Below are 20,430 nucleotides of genomic sequence, written 5' to 3' on the forward strand. Positions count from 1 at the left end.
TATTACAAGGTATGGTATAGCTTTATAAAGAAAAAAAAATATTAATAAGAACACAAAATGCATCGATTTATTTGAAAAGTTATTATATATCCATTATTTATGTCGGTAACATTGTTAAAAGTTTTATTTTTCTCTATACAAAATCTTTTCTGCTGAAAAATTTTTAACAATCTGAGTGAAACTTTTGATTGGTCAGTAGCATTTCAATTAAAAGTTACTTACCATACAATGAACTATTAGTTTGTTGACTCGAGTTTATCCTAGATTTCGCCATAGTTTCCGCTATCTCATATGGATTCAAAAGTAGTTATTTGTTTCTTAACTTGACACAGATGCACTATGAAGATTATTCTGGAATTCTATTCAACAATACATAGGTTCAGTAACTTTAGATTAAATATATTTGTACGTTTCACAAGTTTGTGGAATAAAATAAATTTATATATACTCGTAGTATTAGCTTATATATAAAATTTTCGTGTCACAATGTTAGTTACCGTACTCCTCCGAAACGGCTTTACCGATTTTCATGAAATTTTATATGCATATTCAGTAGGTCTGAGAATTGGCTACTATCTAATTTTCATACCCCTAAGTGATAAGGGTTGTTCACCCTTAAGTTTTTTTTATTTATATGGCAACACAAAGTTTGCTGGGTTAGCTAGTACTAAATTATATTGAAAGTTTGAATAGATGAAGACTGATTTCATTATTTTACTTGGCAATATATTTCAGTATTACGTAGTTCCGAAAATCGTGGAGAGAGAGGCCTTACCTGATTTTGCGGAAATAAAATATAACTATACTTGAAATAAAATTCACGGAAAAGCAGATATAAGCAGAAGTGTTATATCGTACGTGAAAATCATTTATGATTATGTCACATTTCTTTTTATAACATAGGAGTAGCAGACGAGCATGCAGTCCACCTGATGGTAAGTGGCAGTGGTGCCGCCGGAGTCGAACCACAAATGTGGTATTCGCTTCCACCAAACATAAGAGAGCCTAAGAACTCTTAAGAAGAATCAACTTTTAATAAAAAAGTAAAAGACCACTACTTCTCCTTAGCAAAATGAGTATTAATCAAATCATTATATATTATTTATTGTTATATTTGTATTATAATAATATGTTTTACACCGTTTTCTTTATGTAACTATATCTTTATATGTACGTTTATTTATATGTTGAATATCATTCCATGCGTTATTCGATATTATATGTATGTAATGTATGATTAAAATATATAATAACATATCTTTTATTCAGTCTCGTGCACGCATATCCACCATTTGTTAACCCATCTCCTTTTACAGGTCTGCTGGAAGATATTTCGTTTGGAATAAGCAGTACCTTTGCACGACATTTTATTTATAAGTATTTTATATGAATTATCTATGTGTGCATAAATAAATAAAATAAATAAATGGTTCTACCACCTTCATATACTTCACATACAATTACAATCGCATAAAATTTACCAATATTGTGAAGAGTGTCATTACAGACAAAAGTAAGAGAGATCGGTTAGAATAAATAAAACATTTCTTTTTAAGCATTGTTTTATTTTACACATTCATTTGGCATTTCCCTTCAATAGCAGGTTATTACAAAATTAACTATTTGCCTATTGACTAACTTCTCTAACATATACAGCGTATTAAAAGTTTACAAACTTAGTTTAAGGTAAGGAAGTACAAAAGTAAAATCATACATTCGCTATTCATTGTAAATTGATTAGACGTTACCTCAATTCGAAAGAACTTTACATTGATTTCTAAATGTTTTTGTGGGAATAACATTTTTTAAATGTGGTTATTATTTTAATAAATGATTATTCCCAAAGAAGTAAAATTTTGGTTCATTGTTGAGAATGGAACATTGATCTAGATTTACTTTATTTCTTTTATGATTTCTGACAAAATATTAGTAGTTCTGCATTTTAACCGATATCACAGTAAGTGACGTATAAATACCGTACTTTTTAGAGAAAAGGCTGGTTCTTTAATGAACTATTTATTTAACATGGTTTATAGAACTTGTATTTGCTCGCGGTAAAAAGTTACTTACTCATTATGTAAAAGCAGAAATGCAAAAATTAAAATAATTGAAAATAAGGAATGCTTTCCAATATTTAGTTCCTACTGTAACATTAATTTCTACAATAGTAATAATCCTAAATAATATAAAAATATATTGTACTGTAAAAACATAGTTCTACTTAAGCACAGATCGTTCCATTTACATATATTGATTAAAAATTATACATAACGTGTAATTAAATTAAAATTCGAAACTTTTAATAAATCTACTATAGATTAAAAATCTAAACAGCCATTCATTCACAAAATCGATGTACATAGTAAAAAAGTAACTACTCTATCAACACGTGTAATTTAGTTTTGCGTAAGACTACTTTAACTTAATCAATACGGTGAAAAAAATATACTCGTACATATACTAAACTTAGGTACACATGGTTTTGTATTACGGCAGCAATGATCACCTCATATGTTCGTTTTACAATTTAAAGCAGAGCATAATAATATAAAACACTGTTGTTAGACCAGTGGAACTCCCGTTAGAACAGTGAAACTATGTAGTAAAACAACAAAAATACATATTTACACACTTTTACAATAAAAAAACCATAACAAACCTTGCGTGACGGACAAACTTAATAATAATTATTATTTCTCTGAAAGTACACGAAAATGATAATATTATGTCCTAATTGTATAGTTACTCAGTGTTCATACTTACGATTTGCTCAAAGTCAAATCTAAACTACACGGCCTTTCAAATCCTGTATCATTTATAAGTCAGTGAGCAAGCGAGGCATGCGCTTTTCATAGCTGACGTGAGTTTCAATAGATAATAACACCTGTGAATAACTTTATAATACCTACGTCATCATCTTTATACGTATTATTAATGTTGAGCAAATAATATTAAACACGTAAACTACTTATTTTATATAATTTCGCTCATTATCTCTGCTTAAAATGTAGGTAGATACTACCTATCTACTAACTAGGGCACGGCAAATATATGTATCTAAGTAAATAAGGTATAATCTATGGTAAATAAGGACATGACTGTATGGTTTTACATTCCATTAGGATGTATATAACATAAAATGTAATTTATAGGAATAGACACTTGACATAAAAATATTCGTCTTGCTGTGACATCACCCAGATTAATATTTGTTACTTGGTTTGATTTTAAAATACTTATACGAGTACCTGAGCGTGGATTTCTCTGGATTCGTATGGCGTGACTTCATCACCGTATTTTTTTGTTTTAAAACGATTGTGGAATTAATCATTTTCGTATAATGATTTTTTTACGTAATCTAGGATACCGTTTGGTATTTTTGTTTCGACACATTCGCACCGAGAGTTTGTTCGTTTATTCGAATAACGCATGCCTCACTATTATATCATAAGAATAAATAGTAAAGTAAAAATTGATTTCTCACATGAACATATTTGTTGTCAATTACATAGTTAACTAATTATAATATATTGGATTGACGGAATGCATAAATATGAGCGAGGAATTAATTGTGTAGTTTTGACCTTAAAGAAATAATATAATTTTCGTTGCGTGGACCGTTAAAATAACAATTTGATTAACTGTATAACTTAACAAAAATGTTTTTTTTTAGTTTATTGTTTAACAATTATTGTCTGTTGTCCAGCTTAAAAAACTTATCGATGCTATAAACAGTAGTGTTGTTAGTGAGGAACAAGGTTTGAATACATTTACAGTAAAATGATATAGCAATATAAAAATGAATGTGTTGTGTAACTTGAAGGAAATTGCCGAACTTTCTTCCGCGTCAAAATCTGAAAACATAAAATAAATTAAATTTACATTATGTAGGGTAATTGACGCAGTGATAGCCTAGTGGTTAAGAAACTCGGCCTCTCGATCGAGGGGTCCGAGGTTCAAATCCCAGGCACGCTCTGATTTTTCAAAGTTATGTGCGTATTAAGAAATTAATTATCACTTGCTAAACGGTGAAGGAAAACATCGTGAGGAAACCTGCATACCTGAGAGATTAAAAAAAAAATCTCAAAGGTATGTGAAGTCTACCAAAACGCACTTGGTCAGCGCGGTAGACTATGGCCTAATCCTTCTCATTCTGAGAGGAGACCCGTGCCCAGCAGTGGGACAATAATGGGTTGTTGAAGAAAGGTAATTGAAAAATATCTACGAGCATACCTCCCGCGGCTCCGTTCCCATATGTGCTCTACATAAGTTAAAAGTAAGTTTTTACTTGGAGTTTTTAAAGTAATGAATTTTCTCAGATTAGGTCAAACTTATTGGTTGGTGGTTGGTTTCTAATGTATTTATATTCTTCTTCAGAAATTATTATGTTTTAATTATATCTACCAACTAGGTACAACCTCCCAACAAATATATCGCGAAATTGAAAATTAAAATGCTAAAGGTAAAAATATTCTGATCCTAGTTTATACTTATTATAACAACACAAAAACGATGTAGTAACAATTATATTTATAATACGGTTTTGCCATAGAGTATTATAATTATAATTATAATTTTTAAATATTTAAATTAAAATACATGTATGGGACAAGCGAGAGTAACGGATTAAATAATTTCATTACAAAGTTATGGTCACCCATAACCGATCATAAATGACACACTGTGATTTTATATGTACAATACAACTCTCGTCAGAAAAAATGTGTTTCTATATAAAATTAAAAAGAAAAATCGGCGCGCCCGCATCGGCCTTTTGTGTTTTGCCTATCCATTGTACTATATGTTTTTTATGAAAATACATAAACGGCCATACTATAAAGAGATATAGGTATGGTCCGTTTTAACTGTTTTTGCGTGTATTCATGCGTGTGTTATTTAATTATACGTTACCAAAATCTCTTATTTGTTCACCATATGCTACTCCTTGGAAATTGGAGCTCACGGCGTCACTTGTTCGGACGATTTGAAGTTGACCTGCTTGATAAAAGATAAAATCATTAAATACTGTACTTACATAATTTATTTCACAACCAAGAGATTTGAGTAGTATAGGTTTGTTTATACGGCTGACATGTTTTATGGTGTTTTATATATTTTTATTTATTTGAATACAATTTCAAACTTAAGTATAAAATACTACTAAATACTTAATCGCGCATATGACTTTTGGAAAATATTAAAATTACGTTTCAATGATTATTGAATACGCTCTCAAAAACAAACCTTACATTATTAACATTAATGGTGGTACCGATAATAATGTTTATATGATGCAAGTGGCTCTAAGCTTCTAAAGGCTTACATTTTATGAGAACGATAAGTTTAACATTTATGGCCCTATGAGGCTTCCTAGTGCAAGGAGCCGCGGGCATAAGCGTTTCCTACAGATAGTAAAACACAAACTAAATAGGTACCTTTCTTTCGTATTGTTTGATTGTCTAACATAGATTTTGGAGTAGTCGTAAACGCTGACGGAGGGGCAGGTATCTCTGAAAATAAGCAATGTATTATTAACATGAGTATTATTAAAATGAAAACGTAAAAAAACTCTCTTAAATCCAAATAAGTCCTGCGTTAAAGCCTGCGGATAGAATTCATCAAGTAGTATTTTTAATTTCATTATTTTTTATAGGCAATTAGACATTATTTTTAGATTTTTTTTACGGTAATATTTTTAGATACATACTTACATACGTATCTAAGATGTAACATTAATGAGCTCTATACTGTCAAAAATACTGAAATTGATCGGCATGTAACAATCAAATAGACACTTATAGGTATTTGTAAAGTGAATCAATTATAACATTCCACTTAAGTGTAAGTTACTTTAGTAGAACTCTCATTGATTCGCAACAGAGGCACTGTGTTCTAAAAACTTTATTTAAGTGTAAATCTAAATACTCTAGACCTAGAGTGGTGCCGACTTTTAAAAATAGCTGAACAATTTATAGTAATATTTACACGACCTGGTTGTAGAAGCATCAATTATCGGAATTGCCCCTTGAATTGCCACTCGGCTTCACTAGCAAAAGTCGATGTTAATGAATATATTTTTCAATCAATTTATTTTTTGATTACTTACGTCACTGTTTTTATTCTGTTTACTTTCGTATAAACCTTGCAGTTGACCTGATAAATTACTGCAGCTCATGAACTCATAAACACGATATAATACTTTCAACTGGCATATAGTTATCACCAGATGTCAATTGCACATGTGTAATTGTGTAATTTAGGACTAAAATGTTGGAATGAGGACAAAAATTATGATTGATACTTACCTATGAAAAAGTCCGTAAACCTTTTAAAACAGTTATTATAGTGGGATTAATTTCAGGTAGTGTGTAAATAATATCTGACATCATCGACCACGTTCAACGTCAAAAGACTAATGGTATTCAGCTCTATTAACCTGACATATTGTTTTCGATGCGCTGATGGCAGAGAGTCATGTCACAATTTTAGAGTAATGATAAAATCTAAGGATGGCACTTGATCTTATATACAGTAAGGCCAGTTTAAAAAAAAACAATCAATGAGATTTTTGGTATACTGGTAGGCAAGACATAAGACAGATCAATTGTTAATAACGGGCATAAAATGGCATGGTACTCGTTTTTTCCAGGGTTCGCTTCCCGGGCCAAAGTCTATACCTTCTATATTTATTACGATTACAGTTATTGTTTGTAAATAAATAACTTATAATATTTACCATCAAGTTTAATAATTCCATCTGTTTCTCCGAGAGAATTCTTGGCAATGCACTTGTAGAAGCCGAAGTCCTCCTTGGTGATATTGCGTATCTTGAGCATCATAAATTTATTGTAGCCGCTGTCCACCGGAATAGCCTCGTACTTGCCACCTACAATTTCCATTTCTACTTAAATATCAAACCTGTTTATTTGTTTTTATGTTATTGTGGAAATACACTTTTCATATTTGTTTGTAAGAAGTACAGTGACCGTTTTTTCTGTGACAACTGCATATAGGACAGGTTCTACCTGAAATTGATTACAGTACATGTACTTACCATGAGTTTTTACGTTTTGACAAATATGACTGTTTTGGTGTTTGTTACGTTTTTGCCCTTACAATTTTCAATCAGCGCCCCTAGCGGATTGTATCAGAACTATAGTGTCAGTAACGTAACATTTAAATGTCTAAATTGAAAACATGGCGCTTAATGTTTTGTCTCTCTTTTTGCGAACATGTGAGGGAGACAAAAGTTCATCGTCACTTGAGCACTTACTTATTGTTACGTTTACTCAGTGGTGCGCTTTCGTTACTCATTCTACTGAAGAAAACGGAACAGAATAAAGATTGAGTAAACGTAACGTAAAAATGTGGGATGTTTTGAAAACTCATGGTAAGGGTACATGGTGCACTGTCACTTCTAAGCAGCATCCACTATAACTCAGAATTGCTACACACTAGAAGATGATGTAGTCGTATCAACTTGGTTTTACCACGTAAATTACAGGTAGACATAATTGCTATAATTTTCTCCTTTAGTTGATTTTGTATTAAGTGAGTGGAACAACTAAATAATGTTTGTCTTTAACTAATTTGTCCGTGACTTCATTTGGTTGGATAACATTAATTAAGTCTGTTTGTTATGTCTACGTATGTAAACAAAGAGCATGTACTTATTACTGGAAAATCATTGTCAAAATATAAAACAATAACGACAATCCTGTTTGACACCGCGTCAAATATTTTGGTAACAATTGTTCTAATTTCGATTTTGTATCTGGATTATAAAATTATCATTTTCGAATCTGACCCATTCATAATATATCATTGTCAGAATCGTATCTTACTTGAATCGTAAAAACCTTTATTCTCGAGTCATTAGCAAAAAGTTCTGTCTATGATTAATGTTATTAAATCCCTACACAAAACTTGAACATGAATTTATTATTTGCGTTCCCTTGTACTGCGAGTAAAAGTTTTCCATTAGTCAATAATGCCTACATCATAAGGAGGAAATACGAATTCCTCATGATGATTTGCAAGTTTGTTCTCCTTTCGTACAAAAACATTTTTGGCAATAAATTAATTTTAGAACGAAACTTCAGCTTTTGTGTAATTTCAGAAGGGAATGTGTTTTTCTTCATGTTTAGTGGTTTTTGAAGCCTGTGGACATTTATTAGTCCTACCTGACGCTCATCACAGATGCTTACTCTCTTCCCTGAAAAAAATGGCAGTCCAAGTACACACACCCTATCTTATTCGGCAATGAATAAGTTAGATTGTGCTAAAGCCGTCAGTCTTTAAAATTCTAGAGTATGTTCGTATGCTCAACAGTTAATCTTCATTTATTAATACTCGTTATTATCTCAATGATTTTTCAACCAAGAATAATTTCAAATGTAAATATAACAGTAAAAAACATTCAATACGAGTAAACGCGATTGCTATTCGAACGTATTCCATACAAATTATAATACTACCACGAACCATAGCATAGCAATAACTGGCTTTTTGAATTATTTATCAATCTCGTTCCAGACAATGTGAAAGTACAGGCATTTCATTTTAAAACTGTTCTCTATTCGCGCACGAATAGACACATTTGTTACTTTCCAATGCCTCCATAGTCCCGATACAAGGAAACTATTTTCATTATCAAGTCATAAATCAATGATAGAATCGTACGATTCCACACTAGACAGCTACACATGTTATTTAAGCGAGTTTGATTAATGTGTTTGAGTTGAATATTCTGTGTTTGCTTTATTACTGTCATTACACAAGGTTTGTGTATATTTTATTAAAGATAATAGAATCGTAACTTTTGATATACAGGACCGTCTATTACTTTACTGGGCAAATAAATGTAACTACAGGAAGTCAAGTATGATTTTTTTATAAAAATATGATTTACAATTATTGTTTGATATATTTAGTTTATGTGCGGACATTTTTAGGATCCGTGTTGTTTAATCTAATTACTTTATTAATATTGGTAATTGCATTATGGTTTACTTTCATTCATATTTATCAAATTAAATGTGCGACTGTATATGATACAGTTGAACATAAAATGAATGAATAAACGTTAATATGTTAATTTTTTTTTCATGTCTTACATAACATTGTTTCTTACACAGTGAAAATAAAAATTGAGACAAGAAAGATTTGACCTTATTTATGTTTAAAAAAAATAAGAATCATAAAATTTCTCCTGAAACTTACTTGTACCGATCGTTACTCTACTGTTATACATATTTAATTACCCTGTTATGATACGTACATAATAAAAAGTATATTTCGTATAAGAAAAACATAGTGAATTGAAAAAGTGTGTTGTTAATCTCACCAGAAATAATCATATCTCCTCTGTCCGTGGTCCAATAATTGATTGAGGACGGGTAGGCCTCCGTGTGGCACTCGAGCGTAACGTCCTGCCCGATGTATGCGCCTTCCAGCTGATTAGGTATCGACAGCATTGGCGGAACTGTTTGGGTACAAATTCAATATAATTTGGTAAATGGATAAGTATCAAACGAAACTACGTAATATGATTTTTATACATAATCTTACAATCTATTTAATACCCTCTACTTTTAACATTTTAAAGTAACATGCAGTTCACAGGATGGTAAATGGTAACTGCCACTTATGTATCTATAATCAACCGATAAGTTTAGAACCCCACCTGAGGTCGGCCACAGATGCGCTGCTACCCCTAAGAAATAAGTTAGAATGATTCATTATTTGTGTCTCTCCCCCACACCCTTCAAGTCAGAACACGGTGATTATTGATGGTAACTGTTGTTATAAGACACATATGTGTGTTGTGGGGGTACCTTATTCGGGACATGAAGAGTTCTAACGCGTTTAAAACTATCACTCTCAGTCTATACTGTTTAGTTTGGTTAAAACTAGAATACTTAATATAATTGTTTGTGTTGTGTTTAAGCAGTGATAGCCTAGTGGTTAAGAAACTCGGCCTCTCGATCGAAGGATCTGAGGTTCAAATCCCAGGCACACGCACCTATGACTTTTCAAAGCTATGTGCGCATTAGAAATTAATTATCACTTGCTAAACGATGAAAGAAAACATCGTGAGGAAACCTGCATACCTGAGAGATTTATAAAAAAAAATCTCAAAGTTATGTGAAGTCTACCAATACGCACTTGGCCAACGCGGTGGTCTATGGCCTAATCCTTTTTATTATGTCCCACTGCTGGGCACGGGGCCCAGCAGTGGGACAGTAATGGGTTGTTGATGAATTACGTTTCTTCCATTTATTCCCCTAACATGCACATAATATTACATCACAATAAACTACATATAAAAATGTGACCAGTGAAAAAGTGATGTAATCTAACGCTGTAACATTATTTTTTTAAAAGAAAACACTTTTCATAAACTGGACATTGAGTTAGTTATTCATTATCTTGACAAATAAAGAGTAAAAGAAATGAAAAACCTCTTTTTTATCTCGAAAAAGGTCTCGAAACGGAACTGTTGGACAATTATGACCGAATGTCTGTTCTGAATTGCACGATTTTTCAGCTCTTCGTTAATAAATCTGTTCGGTATTTTGTGCAGCCATGATTTAAATCAAAAAGCCCTAATAGAATTTGAATTTTATAATTGATTTGTTGAAGTATAGGTACTAAGTATCATTTATACTATGACCTGTAAATAAATTGCACTACACGGGCAATAGAATACATTTACATGCAAATCAACAACATTTTATTTAGGTCCTCCACATTAAAATTTTAATGTAGCATTTTCAGTAAATCCTAATCCATTTAATGTATCAGGCAATTTATACTTATACATTATGATGTGGTCAGTTACATACCTCCAAGACAGCACTAGCTACCTAAGTATATTATCTTCGTGGCTCTGTGTGGTACTTGGAAGTGGTGACAAGCTAAGCAACCATATGTTTTATATAACTAGTAGGTACAATACAGATCAAATGTTGTGTTCTTATTTAAAAGGTGACATAAGGCAAATATACTTTACTAACTAATCAGATCAAAATATCAGGAACAGCAACGTATATGTGGCCGTGAGCACAAAATCTATCATAACTAGATAAAAAAGTATGACGCAAGATTATTATCTAAGTTAGTGAAGTGTATAAATTCTCCGTAGTTTTACGATTGTCGACCATGGCCATAATAATATGAAAGCCGATTACGTACGAATATATCACAATACCGTGAAATTTCATATTATGCAACCGATCTAGCAAAATGGGAATCGGGACTCGGTTACGTGATCGTGGAGTGGATTCTTGTTTTTATAAGGCTATATTATTATGTGTATGATGTTCAAAATGATTTTATGTTAATAATTCGGAATCTTGTGTTAAGAGAATAATTTTGAAGGCTATTCGTTGTATATATTTTTTGTCTGAAGAGCTGCTTTTTTATATAGAAACATTTCATGTGTGATACATATAGTTTTATTTTAAAAAATAGATCTGTAACAACTTACTTTTGTATATAAAAACCTTAATGACAATGATGCCGTAATAATTATAATTATCTGTATTTAGTAAATTTTTGGGTTACAATATATAGGATACGCATATTGGTACTAACCAGCTTCTTAGTTTTCCTGGTTAGTTATTAAGTCGGTTATGAGACCGTGCTTAGTTTTTCCATGTCACTTACCTTCAATCGGTAGTACAGTTCATATCAATCAAGATAATCCTAGATAATACTCACATTGGACCATGAGCATGATCCGTTTGCTAATAGACGGTGGCACTCCATTCGAAGCTATACACAAGTAGGCGCCCATATGCAGCCTCGACACCTTTGTAATGGTGAGGGTTTCGCCGTCCACTACGCTGACTGACAACAAAGTAACAATTACATATTACTGATGTAACTTTATTGTTTAAGAAGTATTGAGCGCCTATTATTAATAATCTATCCATCCAATATTCTTCCTACAAGTGATCGACATTTCATAATGTCTGCATATTAGCAATTGTCAAATTTCGATCTCCGGTAACTAAATTGGATAGATTGATTATTAATAACCTAACGTAAGTTGAAACGAAGAACACACTTATTCATGGTTTACCTGTGAATTTTTGGAAGAATTAGCAATTTTTTTTTCCGGTATTTTCAAAATAAACCTGGATAGGCAGAAAAATATTCAACATTACATGCTTCGTCAAGTAACGCATCATATTATTAGCTTATTTAATTATTCGCGATATACAATAATTTCTTTTTTATTTGAAAAATTGGTATCTTTTGTATCTTGAAGATTTATACATATTATTATTATAAAGTGAAACAGGATAAATAATTTTATTGCTGCCAAAGCCTAACATTTCGAAGAAATAATGTTTCTGAAAATGCGAGGTAAGTTATTCTTATAATACTGAATTTATTAGCTCTAGCCTTTTGTAACGCTCATACAATATATTTTAACGAGCAGTAAATCTATATTATTACAGGTATTTACAAAGTATTTTGAGATTGTCTACACGGCGGCACACGAGTATAACCATGTGTATGTTTACAAACATTTTTTCTCTTTTTTATTATATAGAGAGTAGCAGACAAGCATGGAGTCCGCCTGATGATATGTGGCTACTGCCGCCCATAGACATCTGTAATCAACCCCACATAGGATCAGATATTCCTACCTGGGGTCGGCCACAGTTGCGCCGCTACCCTCGAGGACTAAGCTAAGAGGAGGAACGCTTCGGATAAGTATGTCCCCCTTACCACACCCTTCAAACCAGAACTGCTGTGTTCTGCTCTTAACACTGCTGTTGTTAGGCAGAAATAGGTGTGGCGGTTGTGCGGCCGGAGTCGAACCACAAAGGGTTCTATCACTTTCATCACCTTCTTTATTATAAACTAGCTAACCGGCAATCTTTGTACCGCCTCAAAATCTATTTCATATAAAATATAGCCTATGTTATTCGTAAACAATGTAGCTTTCAAATGGTGAAAGAATTTTTAAAATCGGTCCAGTAGTTTTTGAGCCTATTAATTACAACCAAACAAACAAAGTTTTCCTCTTTATAATATTAGTGTAGGTAAAATGTTTATGTTACATATAACATACTTAGAAAAGATGTAAAAAAATCATTTAATTTTAGTTGTAACAACCTGGGCCACTCGATGCCGTAACAAATAGAAATAATCCTATAATTTGAATGCGTATGTGTGTATATTTTACCGAAAATAGACCCTGAATATTTCTGTGAAAATTTGTATCATATTTTAAAAGTACTCTATAACCTCGAACAACAACAAAGCAAGAGTGTACCTATATTGAATTAATGTAGACACAATAATCCCATTGCTATTCTTCCCTTTGCCTTAAGTTCAAAGCATTACAACGAAAATAAAATTCTTAGAGAAAATTATTTTCTGATATCCTTTTATTAGAAATATTATTTATTAAGTCTCATATTAGTCTCCCACGTACAGTTCAAGGTTCGATTAGGGTTGAGGTATACACCTTTATCTAGGTACCACCACGTTGAAAGTACACACCTATATATTTTTTTATAATATAAGAGTAGCAGACGAGCATGCAGTCCACCTGATGGTAAGTGGCTACTGCCGCCACGGACATCCGTGAATAACCCCAAATAAGTTTAGATATTTATACTCGGCCACAAATGCGCCGCTTCTCCTGAGGACTAAGCTGGAACGCCTCGGAAAAGTATGTCTCCCTTATCACACTCTTATAAAAACATACATACGTTATATAAAGCAACAACGTTTTATATTGTGAATGTTTTCCCAATTAAAATTTTGCATTTGTGTCAATTTCAATAAAGTGTCAACGTAGGCTTTTTGAATATTAACGTTTCAGTTATTTAGAATCTAGATTTTAAATAGATTGGTTAATTCAATAAACGGTAATTGGAATCAACATAGAGTTTATTTACCTATATTGTGATTAGTTTACAGATCCTTCTGCTTTTTCCATTGGAATGAATGAGTTTCTTTGTAGTTTTCAAAGGTGGTAGAACCCTCTGTGGTTCGACTCCGGCGGCACCACCGCCACACCTATTTCTACCTAATAACAGCAGTGTTAAGCGCTGCTGTGTTCCGGTTTGAAGGGTGTGGTAAGGGAGACAAACTTTTCCGAGGCGTTCCAGCTTAGTCCTCAGGGGTAGCGGCGCATCTGTGGCCGACCTCAGGTAGGAATATCTAATCCTATCTGGGGTTGATTACAGATGTCCATGGGCGGCAGTAGCCACTTACCATCAGGTGGACTGCATGCTCGTCTGCTACTCTTATATTATATTAAAAAAAAAAAAAAGTTGGATAACCTAGTGATAAGAAATTCGGTCTCTCAATCTGTAGGTAAAAAAATCGAATCTTATTCACGCACCTCTTATAAACTGAATGTTTAGTAGAAAATAATATAATCACTTGCTTTAACAGTAAAGGAAAACTCCGTAAAGAAACTTGCTATAAATTTCATTTTACAAATAGGTAGGTTTGAAGGTGGTAGAACCCTTTGTGATTCGACTCCGGCGGCACCACCGCCACACCTATTTCTATCTAATAACAGCAGTGTTAGGCGCTGCTGTGTTCCGGTTTGAAGGGTGTGGTAAGGGAGACAGACTTTTCTGAGGCGTTCCAGCTTAGTCCTTAGGGTAGCGGCGTATCTGTGGCCGATCTTAGGTGGGAATATCTAATCCTATCTGGGGTTGATTACAGATGTCTATGGTAGTAGCCACTTACCATCAGGTGAACTGTATGCTCGTCTGCTACTCCTATATTATAAAAAAAGGTGTGAAAGGCGTGTGAAGACTTCCTAACTGCATTTGGTGTGGTTGACAGTGCGCGAAACCCCTCTAATTTTGAGACGGTAGTAACGTGAGTCAATGAGACAATGAGTCAATGTTAGGTATATGATACCTACCTGATTCGCCATTATAGTTAAAGTCTCCGCCGTCCTCGCGTCTCCACATGACGTAAGGCTCGGGGTAGCCTGACGCGCGACACACCAAGGTCACGTCGGAACCCTCCCGTACCACCAAGTCCGTAGACGTCATGTTGTCTATGATTGACGGTGGCACTAATGAAAATAAAAATAACGCTTTATTTCTCTATACGTCTAAACCAGTGTTACTCAAAGTGGTCTGTGGGCTCTGGAGGCTTACAATGGAGCGGTGATCGGTCTAAACGTTGAAGGGCGTTGAAGCGATTTCGGGGTTATAGCTGATTTGTGATTAGCTTTTCGTGACTAATATTCAGAGGACCTCATTCCCCGACCTAAGAGCGAAAATGGAGCCCTAGGAATTAATTGATTCTAAAAGTGGGCGATAAACGAATTAAGTTTGAGGTCCTCAGGTCTAAACCATTAGTTTGGGCTAGACGCTATATTTAAGTCAATTTGTTCGCCCTTTAACCGCAATAAAAGAGATTCACCAAACTCTTTCCACTCGAAACTATTTACAAAATAGTTTGAAAGTAAATTTTTATTGTAGTTGACCACTGTAATTTTGTTGGACCCTATCTATTTATCTCAAGTATTTAAAGAAAACTACAACTGTTGTTGGTATTTCGTAACCAAGAGTATATTGTGAAGAATTATAATTTTGTGCGGTGTACAGTTTTTGGGTATAAATACTCGGAGCTTACAATATTATTAAATTTGAAAAAAAAATATCTTGTTTATAGATTCTTTTAACACTAAACGATACGCTTACCCCTTTTGTAATTGTCATTTCCACACTAATAATTTTCTATATTTTGTACTAGCTGTACCTAGCCTGCGCGCGTTGGTACGCCACGTAGTAAATTTGAAGGAATGAAATTATACAAATCTTTACGAAAATTGGTCGTAACAACTCAGAAACCTACGTGCGCTCATGCACAAAAACTTTACTAAAGATCTCATGATAAAATACATAGTTTAAGATTCTATAAAGGACATACAGACAAACATTCATATTTATACTCACCAACAACTTGCAGGTATCCCTTCCTGAAGCGCATGGGGTCCGTATTGACCTGGCACATGTACCAACCGCGGTCCACCTCCTCTACGTTCTTTATATGCAGGTACCACGAACGATGGTCGTTGTACGACAGACTGATACGTGAGTTCCGCGTTATTATATTATGGTGGATACTCAATATGGTTTGCGTGTCCATTCGTACCCAAGCCACCTGGAAACAAGCATATATAATGTAGCTAAAGAGAAAATGCTTTTAACACAATCATTGTCACGTCTCGACGGTGTATATTTTTTATTCGTGGCTCTCTCAGCGGAATTTCATCAAATAATATAAAAGCGAAATAAAATAATCTTAAATAAGATGTATAATTTTTTATGTGTAATCCGCTTAGAAAAGTACATCTCAACAGTAAATTACGCTATTTTACTCGATTCTGAGCAGAGAGTAATAATTACTGCTTGAACTAAATTTTGTTAGTAAAAAAGTTAATTTGCAATCCTTATTAAAATTTGAGATACTCAAATTGTCCAATTAAGTTAATGTAGTAAGTAGTAGTAGGTACTAGTTTTTGCCTTATGCTAAAATTGCTAAGCGTTGCTGTGGTCCAGTTTGAAGGGTGTTGTAAAGGGGTATTAACATGCTACATGCGTTCCAGCTTAGTCTTCAGAAATGGCATCGCATTTGTGATCGGCTTTAAGTAGCATGGAGACCGTATCCTTTATGAAGTTAATTACTAATGTCTATGGGCAACATTGATCATTTACCATTAAGTGGACCGCACTCTCGTTAGTTACTTAAATGTTGTACGAAATTTAATAAAGCATAGTTTATTTTTTACTAACCTTAAATCCTCTTAAGTTATCCACAACACAGGCCAGGAGAGCGTCCCTGCCGACGGTGACTGTGACATTTAGTATCGGTTCTGCAAATCTCGGGTACATCGATTCTGGAATAAGTGAGACGTTAGACACCGCTCAGCAAGGACGGCAAACATGTTTACTCCGAATAAAAGTTTTTATAGAATAACTTGATGAGATGGCTGAACAAGATCTCTCGAGTGGTTCTCAAACTTTGTTGCGGTAATAGAATTATCGTATCTTTTGCCCAAGTTTCAAAGATTCAATATTATTTACACAGGTGAGTTGTACATTCGGTCTTTATCTTACTACAACCATTAGCAAATATTACTAAAATCAATCTATTCTCTATAAACGACATTAACATTCATAATTTTATTTTTTATACAACCGTTTACATTTGAATTACTGTTTACATTATTGTTGTTAATATATAACACGTTAACTAATGAAATAAAGTATTTGGGGGTAATTTTTCTGGGGGCTAATTAGTTTAGTCAGAAGTCAAATTTGTATCGTTTACTATAAAAAAAAGCCACTGCCATTTTCATATATTTGTAAAAAAAAAAAATGAACATTGTGCGTCTAGTTTTGTCAGTTTGAGTGCCACTGGAGCAGTCAGAACGAGGGGACATGACGATCGGTAGGTGCCGGCGTGTCTGCCGTCGTCCCGCGTCCCACCCGAGGGGTGCCTGATTTATGTCCGGCCCACCAACGACAAATAGCGGTTTGTCGCTGTATCACTCTTTCGCCGGTAAAATAATGTATCACAACCCAATGCTTTAACTCTATACACACCGCAAAAAGCTAGCGCCCGAATATGTTTCGGGGATTTTGTGACGCGTTTCAAGCAAATACTTGTACACTTTGTAATCTTATTACGTTTTCTTCGTTATAAAAAGTTGTAAACTTTACGTGTTTTTTTTATAAGCTTGTTTGTTTCTAGTTTAATATTGTTTGGTTCTTAAATAAAAATGTTTTAAGTGCTAATTGGATGTAACTTACTTTTAACTATTGAGTGATAATTAGTCGGACTTATTGAAAAGAATTTTCGATCGCGCCATTTGTCCGTTCACAGGCTTTAATAAGCGTAGTTATAATAGTTGATGGCCAATTACAGGTAAATTATGTATCACCATACGAGTAACGGTATGGTTACTTAAACCTATAAAAGTAATGAACTCTTTATTACCCCTGTGATATATAAGGCCTCGAAATATCCATTAATTATTAAATGTTCATTAATAGCCTTTTAATTTGTAATCCAAGGAGAATGTGACAGTTTAGAAGGTGTATCAATATTAATATGTAGGGAGATCAAATTTAAAAATAACGAATACCTTCAAGACATCTAGTAATAAGCAAAATATTTATAAAAGTCTCAATCATAGGCCTCAATGTTGAAGTTTCAAAACCCACACGAAAGGTAGCTCAAAAGGTTATGTAAATACTTAAGGATACCCTATTAAGGTTGAAATACTGTCTGCCCAACCGTGGGCGTTTATGGGTAATTGGGGCACAATTAGCAATCGATGTTAATTAACCTACATCGCATCTGAATGAGGATAAGATACCTACACCTGTATATACATAGCTATTGTAAGTGTACTTTAAAAATAATGCTGATTAATAAACTACACTTAAATCGGCTTATAAAAGGGCTTAAGTTTTTTTTGCACATATATTTATTATCTGAGAAAGATGGGAATGGAAAAAGATTTCGGATTTTTTTCTCTGAGATGGTAAATATAAAAGTTGGATAAATAAATTTAGCAATAAGATGATCACCCGATAGTTGCGTTTTAAGTTTTTAAAATAAGTAATATATTTTTTATTATCCCATTTCAACATGGCAATATAAATAATTATTACATTTACAGCTGAATGCATTTAACCAGACAATACACACTACAGTTTTAATAGTAGGACAGTTTACAACTTGAACTCTGTGTACTACATTTCTCAACAGTAGGTGAATGGTCATTGCTGAATGGCTCATGCAACTACGATAACAAAAGGATTTACACTGTGGTGCCACTTAACCGTCACGTAACGAAGTGCCTGCCAGCCTGAAACCCAACATCATGTGTAATAACGTTGCACACATTCCAACGTTTCAGTTCCCAACTTATCTCTGCAGAATCTAACAAACCACTAAACCAATCTGCCTAGTTCTGTTTCGGCTTTTCACAAACTGTTTTCGCCACCCGCTTTTGTATTCTGGGCTTGCAATTACATTTATTTGAATGTAAAAGCTCTCAAATTACATACGTTCAAATAATTGGGTAAAAGGAACGGTATCTGTATTGATTAATTGCAATATGAAAATATGCAATTTAATCACAGGCGGATTTTTTTTACGATTCTGCTTTTTACCTGACTGTTTTGGTTTATAGCAGTATTATTAACTTCGCTGGTGTGTCGTGGTTTAACTATTACGACTTACGGTGAACTTATTTTATGATTATGATTATGCAGTCTAATTTACCAAGTGAGGTGTTCCAAGTGAGATTCCCGTTTAGTATCATAAATATAAGTGTTGCGGCGCGCTACTACAACGCAACCGCTTCTGACCGTTTGCGTTGCAGTAGTGCAAAGGGCACAAAGCGTGTTCACCCGAGGCCATTTCAAGTAAATGCCGGAATACACGGCATGTTATACGACGCATATTTTTGCGTTTTGATGGGCAGGCGTCAAGGATTTTGGCGGTGTGGAAAAGCTTTTATTCGTGTCGGTCTCGGACCAAGGCACCTAGAATCTTAGAATATCCTCTTTCCTGGCAAATTTAGCACACTTTCAAAATTTCTATAGAGAATTTATAGTCATTTAAATTTCCGCATGAGGTTTCACTGAAAGTAAGTGACTTCACTTTTAATGATGCACATTACTTACTTTTATATTACTTATAATGGAATCTAACTGAGCTCTAACTGAGCAGTAAAGAAGAATGAATTAAAAATTTCCGCATGAAGGCTCTTCTTCTATTTTTTGATATATAAGTAAGTGCAATATTCCTGTATTTCATTCCATTGTCTATTTTCATGGAGATGGAAGTCCATTATATTAAACTAGATGTGCCTTTAACACATTTTCACGCGTCTGTTCGACGTACTCGTACAAATAGCCGATTGTTCAACGAACAAACACGTACGAAATAAAGTTATGAACGATAGTCCATTCAGTGTTTTCAGAATTTGCACAAAAACTCATTCTATTTCGACACCAATATATTCTAGCTAACATCAAAAGCGAGCGAAAGCTTTTTATATAAAAATATATCGGCTATTGCACGTTTGAACGGAGATATGCATTTGTTGTTAAATAATTGTTTTAAAAGCAGCGGACCGTAAGTATATTAATAAGACTAGTCTTAATTCTTGCTTAAACAGTAAAGTAAACACAGTGAGGAAACCTGCACACTTGAAGGATTTTATAAAAAAAAAACTCAAAGGTGTGTGAAATCTACCAATACGCACTTGGCCAGCACGGTGGACTATGGTCTAATCCTTCTCATTATAAAAGGAGATTCGTGTCCAGCAGTGGGACAGTAATGGGTTGATGATGATGATGAGTCATAATTCTTATTTTGTGGTCTAGAAATGCAACTATAAGTATACTA

At 33.6% G+C, this 20,430-nt stretch overlaps 1 protein-coding gene across 4 annotated transcripts in view; it reads right to left on the reverse strand.

Moving 5' to 3' along the window:
- Positions 1–1,544: 1,544 nt before the first annotated feature.
- The window catches only part of LOC140742246 (lachesin), a 42,175-nt gene continuing 23,289 nt past the window's right edge, over positions 1,545–20,430 (reverse strand). Inside the window, exons 3-11 of one of the 4 annotated variants that reach the window (XM_073073095.1) lie at positions 16,797–16,900; positions 15,957–16,164; positions 14,912–15,067; positions 11,725–11,853; positions 9,347–9,484; positions 6,737–6,901; positions 5,436–5,510; positions 4,912–4,995; positions 1,545–3,854 (exon numbers count right to left, since the gene is read on the reverse strand). In XM_073073095.1, coding sequence (XP_072929196.1) covers positions 3,682–3,854; positions 4,912–4,995; positions 5,436–5,510; positions 6,737–6,901; positions 9,347–9,484; positions 11,725–11,853; positions 14,912–15,067; positions 15,957–16,164; positions 16,797–16,900 — 1,232 coding nt within the window. In that variant the 3' untranslated portion in view covers positions 1,545–3,681. Of the gene's footprint in view, positions 3,855–4,911; positions 4,999–5,435; positions 5,511–6,736; positions 6,902–9,346; positions 9,485–11,724; positions 11,854–14,911; positions 15,068–15,956; positions 16,165–16,796; positions 16,901–20,430 lie in introns of all 4 variants that reach the window. The other 3 variants (XM_073073097.1, XM_073073094.1, XM_073073096.1) reach the window with 3 other exon arrangements.

This window comes from Epargyreus clarus, unplaced genomic scaffold (assembly GCF_041222505.1).
Source record: "Epargyreus clarus isolate Ecla_fem2 unplaced genomic scaffold, WU_Ecla_fem_2.2 ptg000005l, whole genome shotgun sequence".
NCBI lineage: Eukaryota > Metazoa > Arthropoda > Insecta > Lepidoptera > Hesperiidae > Epargyreus > Epargyreus clarus.